Source organism: Cebus imitator, unplaced genomic scaffold (assembly GCF_001604975.1).
Source record: "Cebus imitator isolate Cc_AM_T3 unplaced genomic scaffold, Cebus_imitator-1.0 Scaffold357, whole genome shotgun sequence".
Taxonomy (NCBI): Eukaryota; Metazoa; Chordata; class Mammalia; order Primates; family Cebidae; genus Cebus; species Cebus imitator.
This window is the reverse complement of record NW_016107672.1, coordinates 425,122-445,102: the sequence shown is the minus strand read 5'-3', so window position 1 is coordinate 445,102 and position 19,981 is coordinate 425,122. Positions and strand designations below refer to the sequence as shown.

General features: G+C 35.1%; 1 protein-coding gene and 1 non-coding gene across 3 annotated transcripts in view; both read right to left on the bottom strand.

The window, feature by feature from the left end:
* Nucleotides 1-19,981, bottom strand: part of IBTK (inhibitor of Bruton tyrosine kinase) — a 91,479-nt gene that overhangs the window by 38,088 nt on the left and 33,410 nt on the right. For both annotated transcript variants that reach the window (XM_017506694.2, XM_017506695.2), the window contains exons 10-20: nt 17,572-17,749; nt 15,729-15,903; nt 13,588-14,190; nt 11,500-11,586; nt 10,270-10,352; nt 10,147-10,184; nt 9,591-9,687; nt 4,542-4,643; nt 2,222-2,339; nt 1,177-1,237; nt 320-441 (exon numbers count right to left, since the gene is read on the bottom strand). In XM_017506694.2, the coding sequence (XP_017362183.1) occupies nt 320-441; nt 1,177-1,237; nt 2,222-2,339; nt 4,542-4,643; nt 9,591-9,687; nt 10,147-10,184; nt 10,270-10,352; nt 11,500-11,586; nt 13,588-14,190; nt 15,729-15,903; nt 17,572-17,749 (1,664 nt within the window). The remainder of the gene's footprint in view (nt 1-319; nt 442-1,176; nt 1,238-2,221; nt 2,340-4,541; nt 4,644-9,590; nt 9,688-10,146; nt 10,185-10,269; nt 10,353-11,499; nt 11,587-13,587; nt 14,191-15,728; nt 15,904-17,571; nt 17,750-19,981) is intronic.
* On the bottom strand, nt 9,120-9,223 carry LOC119467965. The gene has a single exon (XR_005196600.1). It is a non-coding gene; the product is annotated as a U6 spliceosomal RNA (small nuclear RNA).

The window sequence follows — 19,981 nt, the reverse complement described above, 5'->3', positions numbered from 1 at the left end:
AGAAGATCAAACACCGCATGTTCTCACTCATAGGCGGGTGTTGAACAATGAGAACACATGGACACAGGGAGGGGATCACTACACACTGGGGTCAGTTGGGGGGAAATGGCGGAGGGACGGTGGGGGGTGGGGAGCTGGGGAGAGACAGCAAGGGGAGAAATGCCAGATGTAGGTGATGGGGAGGAAGGCAGCAAATCACACTGCCACGTGTGTACCTATGCAACAACTCTGCATGTTCTTCACATGTACCCCAAAACCTAAAATGCAATAAAAATAAATAAATAAATAAATAAGAAAAAAAAGAGAGAACAGAGCTTACGAATAATTTTGTTCCATATTTATTTCTTCTTTCAAAAAGATATCTCCATCTTCTACTTCCAAATAGCTAATATCTGGTCCATCTTGATATGGTGTAATGACCCTTCTATCCATTGCTGGAATCTGCAGAATTGAAGATGTCACTTTTCAAATATAAAATCTATGAATTTTTCTTTTTTGGACAGATGGGGCTCTTGCCATGTTGGCCAGGCTAGTCTGGAACACCTGGTCTCAAGCAAACCTCCCACCTTGGCCTCCCAAAATGCTGGGATTACAGGCATAAGTCACCACACCCAGCCTAAAGATGTTTTTTAAATATGTAAGATATTCCATTTTTAATATGAAAATATTTCATATTTTCTATTTATACATTTCTATTAATATTTAACAGAAAAGTCTTGAATATTCAATAACTTCCTAAATTTAGACAAGGGGGTTGAATTTTGATTCAATTAAATAGAAACTTTATCCCATAAGCCTGGCAAAAAAAGAAACTTGAGAAAAAGTTCCACTTTATTATTAAACATAGATTAATCTATTTCTTAGAGATCATATGAATTTCTGTTTTTGCACTGTCCTGACCTTTGGTAAATAAGAAAATACTCTGAAGCTTTCAGTAACTTCACTTATAAAGAAATTAATAAATATTAACTTTATTATTAAGTATCTTTAATTTTCATTATCATGCTTATCAGTGAGATCTGTAAAGGAATCCTATATTCTCAGTTTTAAAAGATCCTAACGTCATTAGGAAATAAGTCACTAGGAAATTCTTCCATTGATAAGTCTGATCTAATATATTACTTATCTGCTAAAGCTGGTAACATACCCACAAAAATCTTAAAACATAAACCTTACCATTTTTCGGTAAAACTCAGAAAGATCCTTCAAAACACCATCACTTAAAACATCAAAAGACCTAAAATAAAGGATATAAAATTCTATCTTAAAACTCAAGTGACTTAATACCTGTCAAGTTATTTACATATGTAGATATTTCATATTGCCAAATAAGTAACAAAGTTATTCTTTAAGCATTATATATACCAGTTCTTTGGAAATAGATGTAGTTATACATTACATATTTCAAATACACAGCAAAGCAAACATATTACACAAACATCTTGAATAAAACTCAAACAATTCTTTTTTGTGTGTGTATGTAATAGAGTCTCACTCTTGTCACCCAAGCTTGAGTCTAATCGTGTAACCTCAGCTCACTGCAACCTCTGCCTCCCAGGTTTAAGTGATTCTCCTGCTTCAGCCTGCCAAGTAGTTGAGACTACAGGCATATACCACCATGCCCGGCTACTTTTTATGTTTGTATTAGAGACAGGGTTTTGCCATGTTGGCCAGCCTGGTACCTACCTCAGCCTCCCAAAGTGTTGGGATTACAGGCATGAGCCACCACACCCAGCCTCAAGCAACTGTTATGAATAAATGTACAAAGAATCTTTTCTACTTCATAAAGTTTTCATAAAAATTAACTAAATTAACCTGTGTAATGCTTTGAGAATACTGTCTAGTGCATAGTTAATAGTCATTACTATTGAAATAAAATGTAAAAATAAACTAGACAAGCCTTAAAAGAAAACTGACACCAAGAACTCTAATCTCAAATTTCTGGGTTTTCATGATCTCATCAATGACTTTACAGTAAGTATAAGATTTTGATCTTACGTTTAAAAAAATACAAATTTATTTCATTTTTAAAAGATCACTGTTAAAAACATTTCAAAAGTTTTCAATAACTCTCTAATTTTAAAATATATATAACTTCTAAATCATCAGCATTTATCAAGTTCTTTCCATCCAGGTAAATATTTAAATCACTAATAATAACTGCTTTTATATATAAATATCTGATTTTGCAACAATCATACAACATATGCACCTCACCTACCTTGCTTCAAGTAAAGCTGCCATATTCAATCCTATAAATTGTAAACATGACAGTTTCAACTGTTTTGCATTATACATTGCTGCAAATTCCAGGAGCATAGCAGCATTCTTCAGGGTAACTACAATGAAAGAAAAGATTTGCAAAATTAGATGAAAAGCATGTTACTATAGCAAATTAAAATACATTTATGTCTAAAGCTGTAAGATTTGAACATTTAGAACGACGGAAAAAAATATGTTCTTGTCAAAAATAAGTTAATACTGGGGCAAATATGTAACTCTTCTATCCTAGCATGCCAAAGTAATTTCAAAACATTGGCTATGAAATAAGCTCACACACAAGAATACTCTAAGTAAAACAAAACACAGAAAAAGCATAGTGCCACCTAAAAGCAAACACATAAAAACTGACAATCTTCTACCTAACATTTTCTGAATATTTTTAAAAAGCTTTCATTCATGAACAATTTTCCTTTTCATTTACATAGCAGTTATTCCCTCTTCCATAAAACATATAAAACTAAGAAAAACTGATGAGATAATTCTATAAAATATATTGAGTTATCTATCAGAATTTATGTGGATATTTAAGTATATAAATATACACATATTTTGAAAATATGTACATCAAAGTCTTACAATATTTTTCACGCCAGTGAAAAATCTGATATACTATGCAAAAGATTCTGGATTTAGTTACAATCCTAGTAACATTATATACAAAGTACTCATTTTCCTAGAGACTCTCCCAGAATATCCTACCTACATAATAGGTAACTTTCAGCTTCCTGTTCTCTCCACTATTTTTCTTACTTACTCTATCAGTACCAGCCAATAGAGGAACACAGCTGTTTTCTACATCTGGCTTCTTGCATTTCTTTTTCTTTCTCCCCTGTAATTCTGTGAAAAGTTGCAACTGCAGTCAATAATGGTCTCTGCCTCACTCCTGACTAACCTATATATTCGACTAATGATAAATACAGAAATGGAGGAAATGATAAAAATTAGATCATATAAAAACTTCTTTGGAGTTGTTCATTTGAGAACAAGTGTCCATATATTCCTAATAATCAGAGACCAAAAGAGGTGGCAGCCTCCTTTTCCTAGGTTCTAGGAACATCAAGGAATTAATAAAGGCAACTGTGCAGCCATGAAAGAACATCAAAGAAGGAGGCCAGGAAAGCCAACTGTACAAGTGTAAAATATCACCTACATGTATATCTTATACCTGTTGTATGCTGTGTCCTTTATTTTAGAATACTTTTCTTTTCTTGCTTAAAAGGAGATCAGGGCTGTTGTTCTCTTTTTAATAACCAAGAAGACAGTCTATAGTGCTCAAGAAAAGTAAAAACAAAAAACAAAAAAAATGCTAAAGCCAAGACAAACTCCTAGCAACTATGAATTAGAAAAAATTGACGGGAATTCCCTTCACACTTCCTAAAGTAGCAATGAAGCAGAACACATAAAAGATTTGAAAGCCAAAAAAGCTGTCATGTGGAAGCTAAGGAAAGTTAACCTTTATTCTAGAGTAAGCAATAATAAATATGTAAACAGGAGAAGACATAATTACCTCCTACAGAAAACATAAAGAAACAGAAGACAGGAAAAAGAGCATTTAAAATACTACTGTCACACAACATAGAAGGAACAGATAACAGTGACCTCAACTGCATAGTGACAGTGAGAACCCAAAGGTAGGGGAAACATGGCCAACATAGTTAAGAAGAATCAGTTTTGATAGATGAATAAATTTGAGTGTTAGGGCCAAAATAACAAATAAAAACTAATTTTGGATTTCAAAGTAGAGTGTTCAGGAGGACAGCCATGAAATTAACTAAAATAATGAAAGGGCAAGAAAGAAGATTTCAAGAAAAAAAGAGATGTGCTTTGTTCAGATATGTAATAGGAAAGTTGCATTTAAAAAATCACTGCAAATAATAGGCCAGGCACAGTGGCTCACGCCTGCAATCCCAGCACTTTGAGAGGCCAAGGCAGGTGGATCACGAGGTCAGGAATTCAAGACAAGTCTGACCAACATGGTGAAACCCCACCTCTACTAAAAACACAAAAATTATTTGACACCATCTTTATTACCAAAGGTTTTATGACATTTCAATAAAAATATTACCTTTTAATTCTGTCATATATATTTTCACGTATTTCTAAAATAAGAACTCACTTCCAAATGATGGCATGTAATAATTTACATATTTTGGCAGATTTTCTTGGTACCAAAAAAATGGTCTATTTTACCATAAGTGGAATCATAAAGTCAATAAAGTACAGTAATCCTTGATGAACCTGAAAACACAATTACTCACGTTTTTCAGTTAATGCTACTTCACAAATCTCTTTCAATCGGGTTATGAGAAGTTGGTCAGCCACCACAAGAACACTACAAATAAAATCTACATTTTGAGATTCTAAAAAAAGAAAGAAAACAAACATCAGTCTTCATTTCCTTGTAAACATTATACCTAGAAAAAAAATTGAAGTAATTAAGACACTAGAAAAGAGATTTAAGATTATTTTCTAAATGTTGAAAGGGCAACTATAATAAAAAGTAAATATATCAAAATATATTTCTAATTTTTAGGTGGAAAGCTGACAAAATTACACCAAAATGTCTTGGCTCACACCAGGACCATAAAATGTCCAACTTAAATTAATCATTTCAGTCTAGAAGGCTACTAGAATGCCTGACTTGTTTATAATCTCTCATGTTGTTAGAAAAACACTTCTCAAACTAATACAAATAGGGAAAAGTCACATCTCAGCATCACACTTCAACAATACATACAGGGTGGAGAAATAATACTCTCATGCTTTCTCAATTAAAACAAAATTTGTCATCTAAGAGTACTTTTTTGTAACTACAGGAGTTACTTAATTTAAAACAACTTTCTTGGTCCGGGCACGGTGGCTCATGCCTGTAATCCCAGCACTATGGGAGGCAAAGGCACGAGGATCACTTGAGACCAAGAGTTAGAGACCAGCCTGCCAACATGGAGAACATGTCTCTACTAAAAATTCAAATATTAGTTGGGTGTGGTGGCACATGCCTGTAGTCCTAGCTACTCGGGAGGCTGAGGCATGAGAACTGCTTGAACACGGGAGGCAGAGATTGCAATAAGGCAAGATCTTGCCACTGCACTCCAGCCTGGGCAAAAGAGCAAGCCTCCATTTCAAAAAAATAAAAACTAAAACAACTTTCTGGGCCCTAAGTTCTGCCCCTGAGCCACTGCTAAAATAACAACATAAATTGAAAGAAAAAAATAACAACAGAGGATGAGAAAGGAAAAAATGATTAAGTAGAAAAAAATCTGAAATAGAAAACAGCTTTAAAATATGAAGAAAGGAAAAGGCACTAGGAATGACAGACTAAGGGCTTCTAATACTCTCCTCTAAAAAAACAATGAGACAACTGTGGAAAATTGTCATAATCAACTTTTCCAGAACTCTGGAAATCAGCCAAAAGCTTGCAATAATCTAAGAAGTGTTTACTTAAGAAAAGCAGTTGAATTTCTGTAAGAACAGCAGAATTTGGGACACTGCAGCCTTTCCTATTCAGATATTCCTCTCCCCTTCTCCACAGCAGTACTGAAAATCAACAGCTCCACAATCACAGGGAATCACATTGACAGCTGAGTAGCCACAGAAGGAAATAGAACAGTTATAGAGCAATAGTATCCTTATTTGACCTGTTTGCTAGTTTCCTAAAAATCCCACTAGAATGCTTATCTTTATTTGACCTGACTCAAAGCTTGCCCAGTGAGAACAGCCTTCTATCTGGTGGCAAACAATTAGCAATAGGTAAAAATATCGAATTAGTGATCAAAAAAGTTCCTACAAAGAAGAGTCCAGGACCAGATGGCTTAATTGGTTAATCTGACTGAATAAAGATGAATAATACAACTGATGAATTAATACAAGACATATTAATATAATTCTCCACAAACTCTTCAAAAAGTAGAAGATGAAGAACACTTTCCAACTCAGATAAGGAGGTCAATATCATGCAGATATTAAAAACAGACAGGGGCATCACCGGAAAACTAAACCTATACCCCTTACAATTAGAGATGCAAAAATCCTCAACAAAATGCTAAGAAACTGAATCCAGTGACATATAAAAAGGAGTTATGCAACATGACCCAGCAGAATAAATCCAAAATGAAAGGATGATTCAATACATGAAAAATCAATCAATACACAAAAATAAGTATAACAAACACGTGACCAAAAGGAAAGAAAACAAGCATCATTCTTTAGTTCTTTGAAACTTAAGAAACAGAAAAACATTTGACAAAAATTGCACACCCTTTCACGATTAAAAACACTCAATAAACCAGGAATAGAAATAATCTTTCTCAACCTGATAAATGGCAACTACAAAAAACGCACAGGTAACATCTTAATTAATGGTAAAAGACTAAATGCTCGCTGGGCGTGGTGGCGTGTGCCTGTAGTCCCAGATATTCAGGATGCTGAGGCTGGAGGATCTCTTGAGCCCAGGAGTTCTGGGCTGTAGTGCGCTATGCCAATCGGTGTCCACATTAAGTTCGGCATCAATATGGTGACCTCCCGGGAGTGGGGGACCACAAGGTTGCCTAAGGAGGGGTGAACTGGCCCAGGTCGGAAGTGGAGCAGGTCAAAATTCCCGTGCTGTTCAGTAGTGGGATCGCGCCTGTGAACAGCCACTGCACTCCAGCCTGGGCAACATAGCGAGACCCTGTCTCTTAAAAAAAAAAAAAAAAAAAAAGACTAAATCCTTTTTCCTACGATCAGAAACAAGGCAAGGATGACCACTGTTGCCACTTCTAACAAAGTACTAGTGATTCATCTAAACAAGGCAATTAAGCAAGAAAAAGAAATAAGGCACACCCAGATTGGCTTGTAAGTAAAACCATTTCTGTTTATAGAAGACATGACCTTGCATATAGAAAATCCTAAGGAATCCACTAAAAAAACTACTAGAATCAGTGAACAAGTTCAGCAAGGCTGCAGGATACAAGATCAATATACAAAATCAATTGTAATTCTAAACACTAGCAAAGGACAATCCAAAAATAATTTTTTAAAAAAATTCCATTTAATAGAGTATTAAAAATTCTTAATAATTCTTAACAAAGAAAGAGCAAGACTTGTACACTGAAAACTACAGAAATCATTGAAAGAAATTAAAGACTTAAATAGACGTAAATAAATGGAAAGACAGCTAGTGTTAATGGATTATAAGACTTAAATATTAAAATATTTTAACATTTTAATATTTTAAATATTAAAATAGCAATAATTCTCAAGTAGATCTACAAATTGAATGTGATTCGTACTAAAATCCCAGCTGCCTTTATTGCAGAAATTGGCAAACTAATCCTAAACTTCACATGAAAATGCAAAAAATCCAAAATAGCCAATACAATCTTGAAATCACAGAAAATAGGAGAACTCCCATTTCTCAATTTCACAACTTATAACACAGAAATGGTAATCATAAAGTGCTGTACTGGCATAAAGAGAGTTCAGTGAAACAGAATTGAAGAGTATAGAAATAAAACTTATTTGTCAGTTGATTTTTGACAAAGGTGCTAAAACAATTCAATGGGAAAATAAATGTCTTTTCAACAAATGGTGCTGAAAAAATAGGATATACAGATGTAAAAGAATAAACGTGGACCCATAACTCACAACAAATACAAATATTAACAATGAGAATGGTAGTTACTAGAGGTCAGGGGATTAGGGTAATGGGGAGATATCGGTCAAAGAGTAGAAAATTACAGTTATAAGATGAATGAGTAAGTTCTGGAAACCTTATCGACAGCATGGCAACTACACTTATAATAATGTACTGCACACTTGAGATTTGCTAAAAGTCTAGATCTTAAGTACACTCACCACAAAACAAAAAAGGTAATTATGTGAGGTGATGGATTTGTTAATTAGCTTGATTGTGGTAATCATCTCTCTATATATAAATAAAATACATATTTTATATATATTTTATATATTATATATATGAAATGTATATAATATATATATCAAAATTATATGTAGTAACAATGTATAACATGGTAAATCCATAGAGACAGAAAACAGAAAAGGGGTATTCCAGGGACCGGGGATGAGACAGAGTGGGAACTGCCTGCTAATGAGTACAAGGTTTCTTTCTGCAGCGATGAAAATGTTCTAGAATTATACAGTGATGATAGTTGCACGATTTTTAAATATACTAAAAACTACTTATTGTATGCTTTAAAAGTATGTTTTATGCTGCAAATAATTTCTCAATTTTTAAAAAGAAAGAAGTAGAGAAAAACATATCAATGTCTTGGTTATCTTACCCTCAAGTATACAAATCTTCAGAAATCTTGTCCTCATTAAACTCTATCTCCTTTACAAGACTACCCAGATTTCCTAGGTAGACTTAGAGGCTAGCTTCTTAAAAATGCATCTGTTTTTTAGAGGATTACTCTGTTGGATTATATTTGTTTTCTTATACGTTTGTCTTCTCCACTAGATTGAGTTTCTTGGAAATAGAGGTCTATTCACTTTTTCAAAATCCCCAATATACAGCTGGGGTTAAAAAACTAATGGAATATGACAGAACATCTAGTATCATTCCAATGACTAAACATGCCTTGTAACTAAAACTTACTGTTTTGCCTAACAAAGTATATAAATGGCCTCTCTTCATAAATTCTGGTACAATTTTTAATCTGCTTCACTCTCAAGATGTATAACCATAAAGGGGAAAAATAGGTAAGAAAGAACTTATGTAAGTATTTGTCGAAACTATCCCTGTTGTTAATTCATTCAACTCCAGCATAGAAGTAGCTGGAAATCGAACTGCTAAATCTAATTTCAACCATTACATGCAATTCTTTTTTCTTTTTCTTTTTTTTTTGAAATGCTTCACAAATTTGTGTGTCATCCTTGGCACAGGGGCCATGCTAATCTTCTCTGTACTGTTCCAGTTTTAGTATACTTGCTGCCGAAGCAAGCACTAATTCTCCAAGAGTTCATTTTCACATGGGTAATGAAAACTTTTTCTGCTCCTTTACTATTAGCAATCATTCCTATTGCTTATTCTAAATTAAGCCTTTATTGGCCAGGCACAGTGGCTCATGCTGTAATCCTAGCAGTTTGGAAGGCTGAGGCAGAACAATCACTTGAGCCCAGGAGTTTGAGACCAGCCTGGACATAATAAGACCCCAGTCTCCACAAATAATAAAAAATAAATACTTTTAAAATTAAATAAATTCAGCCTTCAATGATAGCTTTTTCTAGTAGAAGTAAAGATTCATGTTGATTTTACCATTATTCCATTATATCTGAAATATCTACAATGTCCTAACTCTTATTAATACCTTTTATCACCACAGCTTCATCAGTATAGAGGTAGTCCAAAATAACTTTTAATATATCAGAATGTATTGGCATTTCCAGAGCTGCACAACTGGAAGCCTAAATAAAATAAGACAAAATAAAGTAAAATAATTCATTCTAAACAATAAAATATTATTACATTCTAATTTGGGTTATTGGTATAAAACACTCTGAACAGGAAATCACCTCAAATGCAAAAGAACATAAAATTTACAAAACACATGGCTAAAATAAGATTAAATTTAATTTTAAAACATAACATGAAAAAGGAACAAAAAAAACTCAGAAAACAAGAGACACAGTGGTATTCCGAATACATTTCTAATAACAGACAAATTTTTATTTAAGCAGCCTCTTGACGATAGTTTTAAATTCTAAATGTTGCTATTTTCCAGCAGCCTTAAGCACAAAGTTTAATATAAATGAAAAACTGAGCTAAAATATCAAGTTCTGATTTTGAATTTCTTTACTACATGATTTCCACTAAATATAAAGAAACATAGTTACCAACCTAGGTGCTTTTTACTTAAATCTTACCTCGATCCATGAGCTACTCAGCATACTATGAAAATATTCTAAAAGAAAAAAAAGTTTACTGCAATAAGAACAGTGAAACAATACTACAGCAAATAAATTAACAGCTTAAAAAAGTGCACCTACCAAGTCTAGCACAAAGAACACATTTATGACAAGGAAACTCCTTTCCATCCACTGATTTCATGGTCACATCACACAAAAATGAACTGCAAGAAAATGTTTAATTGAAGCAAGATAAATTTCTTTACATATTTAATGAAAAATATTATAGGATTTGGCTTGACTTTCAATTTTCTCTTGAAGGTAGGAGAGAATAAATACCTTCAGGAATACATACAATAAAACACTCTCTCTTCCTCCACCTCAGGGAAGATAATAAGGGCCTTACAGTAAAGACAATATTTGAAAAGGGAGCTGAATACAAATATTCAAAAAGTATTTTTTCTGATTTTCCTTTTTTTTTTTAAATTTCAGACCAACTGTTACCAATATAATACTAAGTGATATCATATTTAAGTCTCTGTAATTTGCTCATCTGTAATAGCTAATCTGGGCCAAACAGTTTAAATACTTCCACAGTTTATCCTTCTCCAAAATCTTTTCACTTACAGGGGAAATATGAACACTAAAACAAAACTTTTCTTTTTCTGAGATCGAGTCTTGCTTTGTCCCCAGGGCTGGAGTGCAATGGTGCGATCTTGGCACACTGCAACCTCCATCTCCCAGGTTCAAGCTATTCTCCTGCCTTAGCCTCCCAAGTAGCAGGAATTACAGGCACCCACCACTACGTCTGGCTAATTTTTATATTTTTTTAGTAGAGACAGGGTTTCACCATATTAGTCAGGCTGGTCCCAAAATCCTGACCTCAAGTGATCCGCCCATCTCGGCCCCACAAAGGGCTGGAATTACAGGCGTGAGCCACCACACTGGCCCTAAAAACAAAATTTTTAACCATATATTTAAAACAGTATAAATTTTAAAACTTTCTTATACTAAAGGAAATAATCATCACCATGATGATATATAATTTGGTATGGGGGCTATTAACATTGCCTAATTATAACAAGACACAAAATTCAAGCAAGAAAAAATAAAAATTAAAAGTTCCTCTCTCTATTAGAAAGTTATCAGAAAAAATAAATTCATTTGATGTCTTCAGCAGTTAATATTTTATTAATTTACCTCAACAGTTCCCCAAAATTTCCAGAAATGCAGAAGACTAGAAAAGGTAAGAGAGTGTAAGAGTGTATCTACCTATACATTTTGCTTCATATGTGGGTAAACAGAGCTCTATTTCCACAGTTATGTGCTAAAATGTAGAGATAAAAAGTTAATCTTCCTTTCTTTACTTACCATTTCTTCTGACTTAGCTTCAGTTTATTACCAGTTTTCTTGGCAATAACATTAATTTGTTCATTTTCAAATCTGACTCCATCTAACCTATCAAGGATAGATAAAAATTAACAATTGACATATATATATTCCCCTACAAAAATAAACATACAACAAAAAAAAATCCAACAAATTAGCTTACATCTAAATATAGTATCTCAAAATACCATACTTCTTCCATTCTAATTAGAATTCAAAATATATTAAATATTACTGACAACAAATCAAAGCCATAACACAAAGTTTTTCACTTTTTTTTTTTTTTTNAAGCACATTCCTACCCACAGGGCCAATACCCCTAGGCATTCACATCTATGCTATTAACATGACGAGTGTGTCTGGCAGGAAGATCCAGGTACCCAATTCCAAGTAAGGACACCAAAGACCACATCAATGCCAACCACCAGAAATCAGAGTCCACTGCATCTTCTATGGGTATGGAGACACCAAAGAGGACTCAACACCCAAGGCACCAGTTGGAGCAATGCTTCACTCACAGGAAGAAGAGACCAGCATGAATGACACCCTATAGTGTCCTCCCATTTCCCATGGCCAGAAGTCCTTCCCAGTAGCCAACGCAGGGTGATGGGCTGTACACAGATCTCTTGGGCTACTGGAGAACATCCACATTCCCATGAGGGGTGTGGTGGAAGATATACTGGTGAGGCTGGCCATGTAGCATACACTTGAGCAATACAAGGAAGCTCACTCTGTACTCAGAACAGGGGCGAGTTTTCTCCTAATTAGGAAAAAGCATCTGAAAATAAGCAACAGCTTGGCACTCAGTTTCCATATGGAGGAATGTTCCATGCCCAGGGCTCTGATGGAGCAATCCCAGGGAGGGGCAGGCAGTTCTCATGATGATTGCTTTCCCAGTGGTGTCAATATTTCTTTAGAATTGGATCTACCCAGCTTGAAGAATCCTGAAGATGCTGCTGATGCTATATCTGTAGATGCAAACTGTATAAATGCTGGCACCTCAATCCCCAAATAGAGGAGCTCCTGGACCCTAGTTTCCAAGTGTGATCAGCTATTATTACTCAGATGGCAATTGTATTAACTTCTTCTTCTATTTTTCTTTTTCTTTTTTTTTTTTTTTTTTTTTTTTTTTTTTTGAGACGAAGTCTCACTCTTGTTGCCCAGGCTGGAGTGTAGTGGTATGATCTTTGCTTGCTGCAACTTCCGCCTCCCAGGTTCAAGGAGATTCTCGTGCCTCAGCCTCCCCAGTAGCTGGGACTACAGGCACTTACCATCATGCCTGGCTAATTTTTGTAATTTTTAGCAGAGATCAAGTTTTGCCATGTTGGCCAGCCTGGTCTCAAACTCTGGACCTCAGGTGATCCACCCAGCTCAGCTTCCCAAAGTGCTGGGATCACATGCATGAGCCGCCACACCTGACCCCTTCATTGTTTTTAAACAGAAAGCATGGTATACACTCGTCTTCTGCTCCCACCCTAAAACTAAGGTTTAGCTGCCACGAGCAACATAAATACCTTAAAAAAGGAGAGAATTTCAAATAATCTGATTCAATATGATACTATGGTGTTAGGCACTTTACATATGACCAAGCTATACCAACAATATGAGGTAAATATTTTCTTTCCCATTTCATATGCTGACAAACTGAGGTAAAAGAAAGAAAATTGCCCCAGCCAGGAATAGAAAAGCTAAGAGACACGTATGTCTGTCTAATCTGAAAGACCTTTCCAGCATACCACACTACCTGCCACTACAGATCCCTGTTATATACACAAACCAGAGTTCAAACCCACCAACAGCTTTCCCGTCCATTAATGTAATCCAAGAAATCCCACAGAGATAGCTCTGCCAGCAAATGGAGGAATGACACATCCATGTACCTCACCCAAAAAAGCAGGGGTAGAGGGAGAGAAGGGAGAGAAGGAGAGGAAGGAGAAAGAGAAGGGGATGGACCAAGTGGGAAGAGACTGGGGAAGGGGAAAGGAAAGAAAATTAAGGAAAAAAGGGTGGGAAATTTTTTCAAGTAGGACTGAATAAGGTACAAAAACAGATAAAAAGGAACTATCATACCTACTGCTCAAATTACTGAAGCCAAATTTCTTTGCAACAGTTTGCAACATTCTTACAGGATCGTCTTCCCCAACATTTTTTCCTTTTTTACAAGATTTAGGTTTGCTCTTCTGCCTTTCACTAATTGTTTGAGCTTGATTACTTTTGTAAACTTCAAATGCAGACTTCTGGTTATTATCTTCATGGAAATTCACTTTATTCAAGTGAGAATTCAGAGTTCCCTGATATTCTTCTGGGTTTTTGTTTAAGTGTATTCTTGGTTTAAAGCCATGAGTTAAAATGTCACAAGTATCTGTGTATATAAATTGTAAAAGGTATTCAAACATGTCAGGATGAACCTTCTCTACCACAAAGAGATGGCACCCTGCAGAATCTTCATCTTTCCGGTAAATATCTGTACATTCTAATGTAGTATCATCTGAAAGAAACAATTTCTGAAAAAAATCAGAACGTGCTGCCAAAATATATTTATGTGCAGGGAAGATTCTATTGACAACTTGAAATGTCACATCATGAATGTTGTCCATTTCATCTGTTTCCCTCAACAGTTTGCCAAACTCTTCAAAAAATGATGATGAGGACACAGCTGGAATTTCATAAAGGCTAGAAACAAGACAAAAATAATTTATGCTTCAAAAAAATGAAGGAAATGCTTTTTCATACCTAGCCAATTTTCCTTTAAAATGCAACTTTTTTGTTGCTTTTTGTTTTTGTTTTTGAGGCAGAGTCTCACTCTTGTTGCCCAAGCTGGAGGGCAATGGTACAACACTGGCTCACTGCAACCTCTACCTCCCGTGTTTAAGTGATTCTCCTGCCTCAGCCTACCAAGTAGCTGGGATTACAGGCACGTGCCACCATGCCCAGCTAATTTTTGTGTTTTTAGTAGAGGCGGGGTTTCACCATGTTGGCCAGGCTGGTCTCAAACTCCTGACCTCAGGTGATCCGTCAGCCTCGGCCTCCCAAAGTGCTGGGATTACAGGCGTAAGCTACCACACCCAGACCAAAATGTAATTTTTTAAATAGAATTTAGAAAATTTTAAATTTGGCATTTCCTAAAATACAGTAATATGGCACAAAGTCCTAGATACTGTATCATCCTTTCATTTTTTTTAATTCCTTTTTACATTTGTTTCTTCTCTCAAATTAAAATAAGAACTAAGTTGTCCATAACCTGGTTCTTACAGCACTGTAGGAATGCAATTATACCTTCTCAATCAACATTTCACCCTTCTCAGTAGGAAGACCAACCCTCCTGTGGTTTGCCTTGGATTGAGGAGTTTCTCAGGAGATGAGACTTTCAATGTTAAAAAGGGGGCAGACCTGGGCAAACTAGGATGCATAATTACCCTACTTGTAGAATTTCTTCCCTCTTCAATAGTACCCTTGATGTTTATCCTAACCAGATAACTCTCTGCTCATGTGACTTAGAAGATATGTACTGGGATTTATAGACGGCTCCACAACACTTCTTTACCAATTCTCATATTCAAGGTTCAGAAATTTTTGCAAACTGCATAAGAAATATTTGTAATACTTTTTCAGAATCTGAGAACCTAGAGTACCTCATAAAGTATGAAAGACAAATAAGGTGGGGTGTGGTCGCTCATGCCTGTAATCCTAGCACTTTGGGAGGCTGAGGCAGACAGATCGCCTGAGGTCAGGAGTTTGAGACCAGCCTGGCCAACATGGTGAAATCCCATCTCTACTAAAAATACAAAAATTAGCTGGGCATGGTGGTGGGCACCTGTAATCCCAACTACCCAGGAAGCTGAGACAGGAGAATCACTTGAACCCAGGAGGTAGAGGTTGCAGTGGGCCAAGATTGTGCCACTGCACTCTAGACTGGGCAACAGAGCAAGACTCTGTCTCAAAAAAAGAAAGAAAGAAAGACAAATAAACTTTGTGAGTGCATGTACAGATATTTTCAACAAATGTCGGTTTGCAAACTAAAGGAAACATCAGTCACTCCCAGTATAACAAATTCTACCTCTGAATTATCCTGTAAACATGATTATGTCTAAGGTCTCTATAGGTCTTGGCAACAGCTCCTCAATTAAATTTGCACCAGAAGCTACAGAAAACAAAAGAAAATTCAGTGATTGTTCCTTCTAAAAAATGAAATTTAATATACACAAGTATACCTTGTTTTAGGATCTGACTGCAAGATTGCAAAGTTGCATCCACTTGGATCGGTGCTGACACTAACAGCTCTATGTGCATAGGTAAGTTTCTCAAGTCGAATTCTTTCAAACACACTATTTATATCAGAGACACAAGACACATCTGATGAGGAATTATGAAGGTTTGATAAAATCTCTGTTAAAAAAAAAATAAACTACCATTAATCAAGGCTTATTGACACTACTAAAACGACTGAGGAGTAAATGGAATAGAAAAGCAGTTAGGAAAATATGGAAATCTCTTTCATATAGATTCAATGTTTTTGAAGAACTATACCCTCTTCAACACATTTTGCACTGAATATATTGGTTGTATTATAAAGAAAATTGTTTGATGGATCAATCTCAATTATCTATGATTCCATCTCTTTCAACAAACACATCCTCCACACTGCAACCAAAGTTACCTGTCTAAAACCCAAATCTAGTAATTTATACTTCCTGTTGCCCAAAGGGAAAAAATTTCAACTTGGATTAAAAACATATAAATCTAGTATCTTCATAATCTTCTTGTTTATTTGCTTCCTTCCTTTCGTCCCCCTTTCTTGTATGTATTCAGAAAATATGTGTGACCACACTAGGCTACTGTGTTAACAGTCTGGTGATACAGTAGTGAAGAAGACAGATGTGTTCCTACCGTCATAGAGCACACAATCTAGCAGGGAAGACAGACATTACACAAATGATTATATCATTACAAGTAAAATCAAGACTATAAAGGCAAAGGATATAGTGCTTTCCACAAAGATATGAAATTTACATGAAAGAAATTACTCTGGCTGTAGTGTGAAGAATGTTTAAGGTAAGCAAAGCATAAAGAGGCCATTAAAGGAATTACTGTAAATCCAGGAAAAGAATTAAAAAATGATATAGATTAGGTTATAGCAATGAATCTGGAAAAAAGTGGAAAGATGTAAGAAAGAGTAACAAAGTTTCATGACTGATTAATTCTACGGGTAAGGGAATCTTGGTGTCAAAGAAAATAATTTACTGAAATAGAAAACACTAATCTCCAAAGAAGTAGTGAGGTAGATTCTAAATTAACAGACTTCATCATGAACTCAGTTTCAGATCACTAAATATGACTAAGAGACAATTTCAAAGACTTCTGTAAGTTGAACCTATGTTCTAGTTACTCTCTCAAATTCACTGTTTTAGTCTTATGGGGCTTTACTAATCTTCCTCTGACACTCAGTTATTCCAATTTCTATCTCAAGAAACTTATTATGTGGATATTAACAGTAGTCTCAGTGAACTGTAAATATCTGCAAAATGTCTATTGCCCCTACAAGCTTCTGAGTGCCTCAGAATAGAGGCTCATTTTATGTATTTTTGCATCATTAGAACTTTCCCCTATATCTGGCACATAGTAAATAAACAGTAAATGTTTACAGACATGAATAATCTATAAAGAAGTAAAGGAAATATAAGTAAATCACTATATTTTACAAAAGACATTTCTCTGTGGCTTTATGATTTTGAAGAATATGTTTATAATTTTCTGAGGAATTATAAACCTTCTTGATTTTGTTTTAGCACATAATAACTGAGTTATTCAAACAACAGATGATTTAATGAGTGACTACATGTGTCAAGAAATATGCCAAAGGCCAAGGATATAGAAGAATATTCATGGCCCTTGCCATCATTAACCTTATACTTTAATAGGAAACAGGCATTAAGAAAACTAATCACAAATATAAATACATAAAGGTAAAACCTAATAATACTTGTCAATTGAAGCTAATAATTAAAGGATAACTGAAATGTACTTTTTATGTATCGTTCACATATATGAACTGACCTTTCTTTTCAGAACTCTTCCTTTTTTCTTCAAACCATCTCCCTCTAAATCCTTCTCCATCTTTCGTTACAAATAGAATTTCATTTCTATTTAAAGCAATATCAGAAATGAAGACCTGACGTGGATAGGCCCATCGACACTGCTTCAGAGAGCTGTTGACTGATCTCCAGCAAAACACCTAAAATAAAACCAAATCACATTGAAATATAAAGCAATGTAGCATTTGAACAACCAAAACCTAAAATCGACATATCAAGAGACAAAACGGTTAAAATAAAAGCTCTCATTTGTATGTTTCAGTGTTCATGCTTCCACAGAAAAAGATATTGTAAAAAACAAGGTGATTTTAAAGAAATATCTTACAAAAAAGTATATTAAACAAGCCTGAAGCATTAGAAATTATTTCAAACACACTCCTCTTAAGAAGTAGCAATTTCTAGTATTACTTTTTTGTGGCAAAAAGAACTGCTATGATGCTAAAGAAAAACAAAATCTTAAAGCTACAACTTACAACTCAGGCTTGTTGTAGTAATATCTCTTTACAAAAGAATGATCCCTCTATGAAAATCAAAACTTTATTCTCAAGAAAAAAAGTAAATGTTTACATAACTCAATTATATAGCTAAAACAAAATCTTAGAAAAATCATTATAGAATTCAACGGTTGTAAATGGGTTCTGCAAACTCCAGAGTTCTTGAGAAGTAGATCCAGGGGACTTTCGAAGGGATGGAGAATGGTGAGAAATGAGGTGTATTCAGGCTTCCCAATCCAGCTTTATCCAGAGCAGCAACTGTTTTATCTGTTTCATATACTGATATTCCAAGTATAATTTCATTTGAAAAATTAGAACTGCTGATTTTTAAAAGTTTAGTTCCCTCATAATCAAGCTAAGCAAACTAGAATACAAAATGGTTATCTCACAAGGTCACTAAAAAGTTATTCACACACAAAAAAGACTATACTGATAGAGACTGACTGATGCCTTCAGACCTTGGTTTTCTTAGTCTATTTTGCAGGAAGTAAATATCCGGAAGTATAAGCTATATCCATTTTAATGTGAGTGATACACATCCCAAAGTCAAATACAAGTTTTTATACTCAACTCTTTTATGTAACCCCATTTGTTTCCCTCCATTAGTACAAATTAGAGCTCTAATTCTTTTTTTTTTTTCCTTCAACTTTTATTGTACATTCAGGGGTACATGTGCAGGATGTGCAGGTTTGTTACTTAGGTAAACGTGTGTCATGGTGGTTGGCTGCACAGAGCATCACAGCACCCAAGTATTAAGCCCCGTACCCAACAGCTATTCTTCCTCAGGTAGAACTCTCTTAGTTACTACTATTACCATGTAGTTACTACTATTAAAATCATCTTCATTCTCCATCCCTTTAATGTATGCCTATAATGAACCAGTAGGTGGAGCTTTATGATTAATTCTTCAATTTCTAAAATGTCAAACTTTACAGCACATTACAAACCCCAGAAAACATTATTTTAATTTTATAAATAAAACCAGAAAGTTATCTGTGTTTTTCTACCCACACCGTATATTTTTCAGTATCATTAGTGTATAATATATACTTTTAAAGATAATTTTTAAAATCTAAATATATTAGGGATGGCTCCCACCCTTCCACCCTTCAAAAAAAATTTAGAGATGTATTTTATATAATATATATTAACATACTAGTTGAAGCATCTATTTATGAAAGTAATTTTTTAAAATATTTTAAATTAAGGCCAGACGTGGTGGCTCATGCCTGTAATCCCAGCACTTTGGGAGGCTGAGGTGGGCAGATCACCTGAGGTCTGGAGTTCCTGACCAGCCTCACCAACATGGAGAAACCCCATCTCTACTAAAAATACAAAATTAGTAGGGTGTAGTGGCCCATGACTGTAATCCTAGCTACTCAGGAGGCTGAGGCAGGAAAATGGCTTGAACCGGGGGACAGAGGTTGCAGTGAGCTGAGATGCGCCATTGCACTCCAGCCTGGACAACAAGAGCAAAACTCAGTCTCAAACAACAACAACAAAAATTTAAATTAATAATTTTATTAGAGAAATATACTGATATGTTTGCATAAGGGACTAAAATTAGAACTTTAAGAGATAAGAAATTCCTTACATATGGCTGGGTGCAGTGGCTCATGCCTGTAATCCCAGCACTTTGGAAGGCCAAGATGGGTGAATCACCTGAGGTTAGGAATTCGAGACCAACCTGGCCAACATGGGGAAAGCAGTCTCTACTAAAAATACAAAAAATTAGCCGGGCATGGTTGCAGGTGCCTGTAATCCCAGCTACTTGGGAGGCTAAGGCAGAAGAATCTCTAGAACTTGGGGACGGAGGTTGCAGTGAGCCAAGATCGCACCACTGAACTCCAGCCTAGGCAACAGAAGGAGACTCCATCT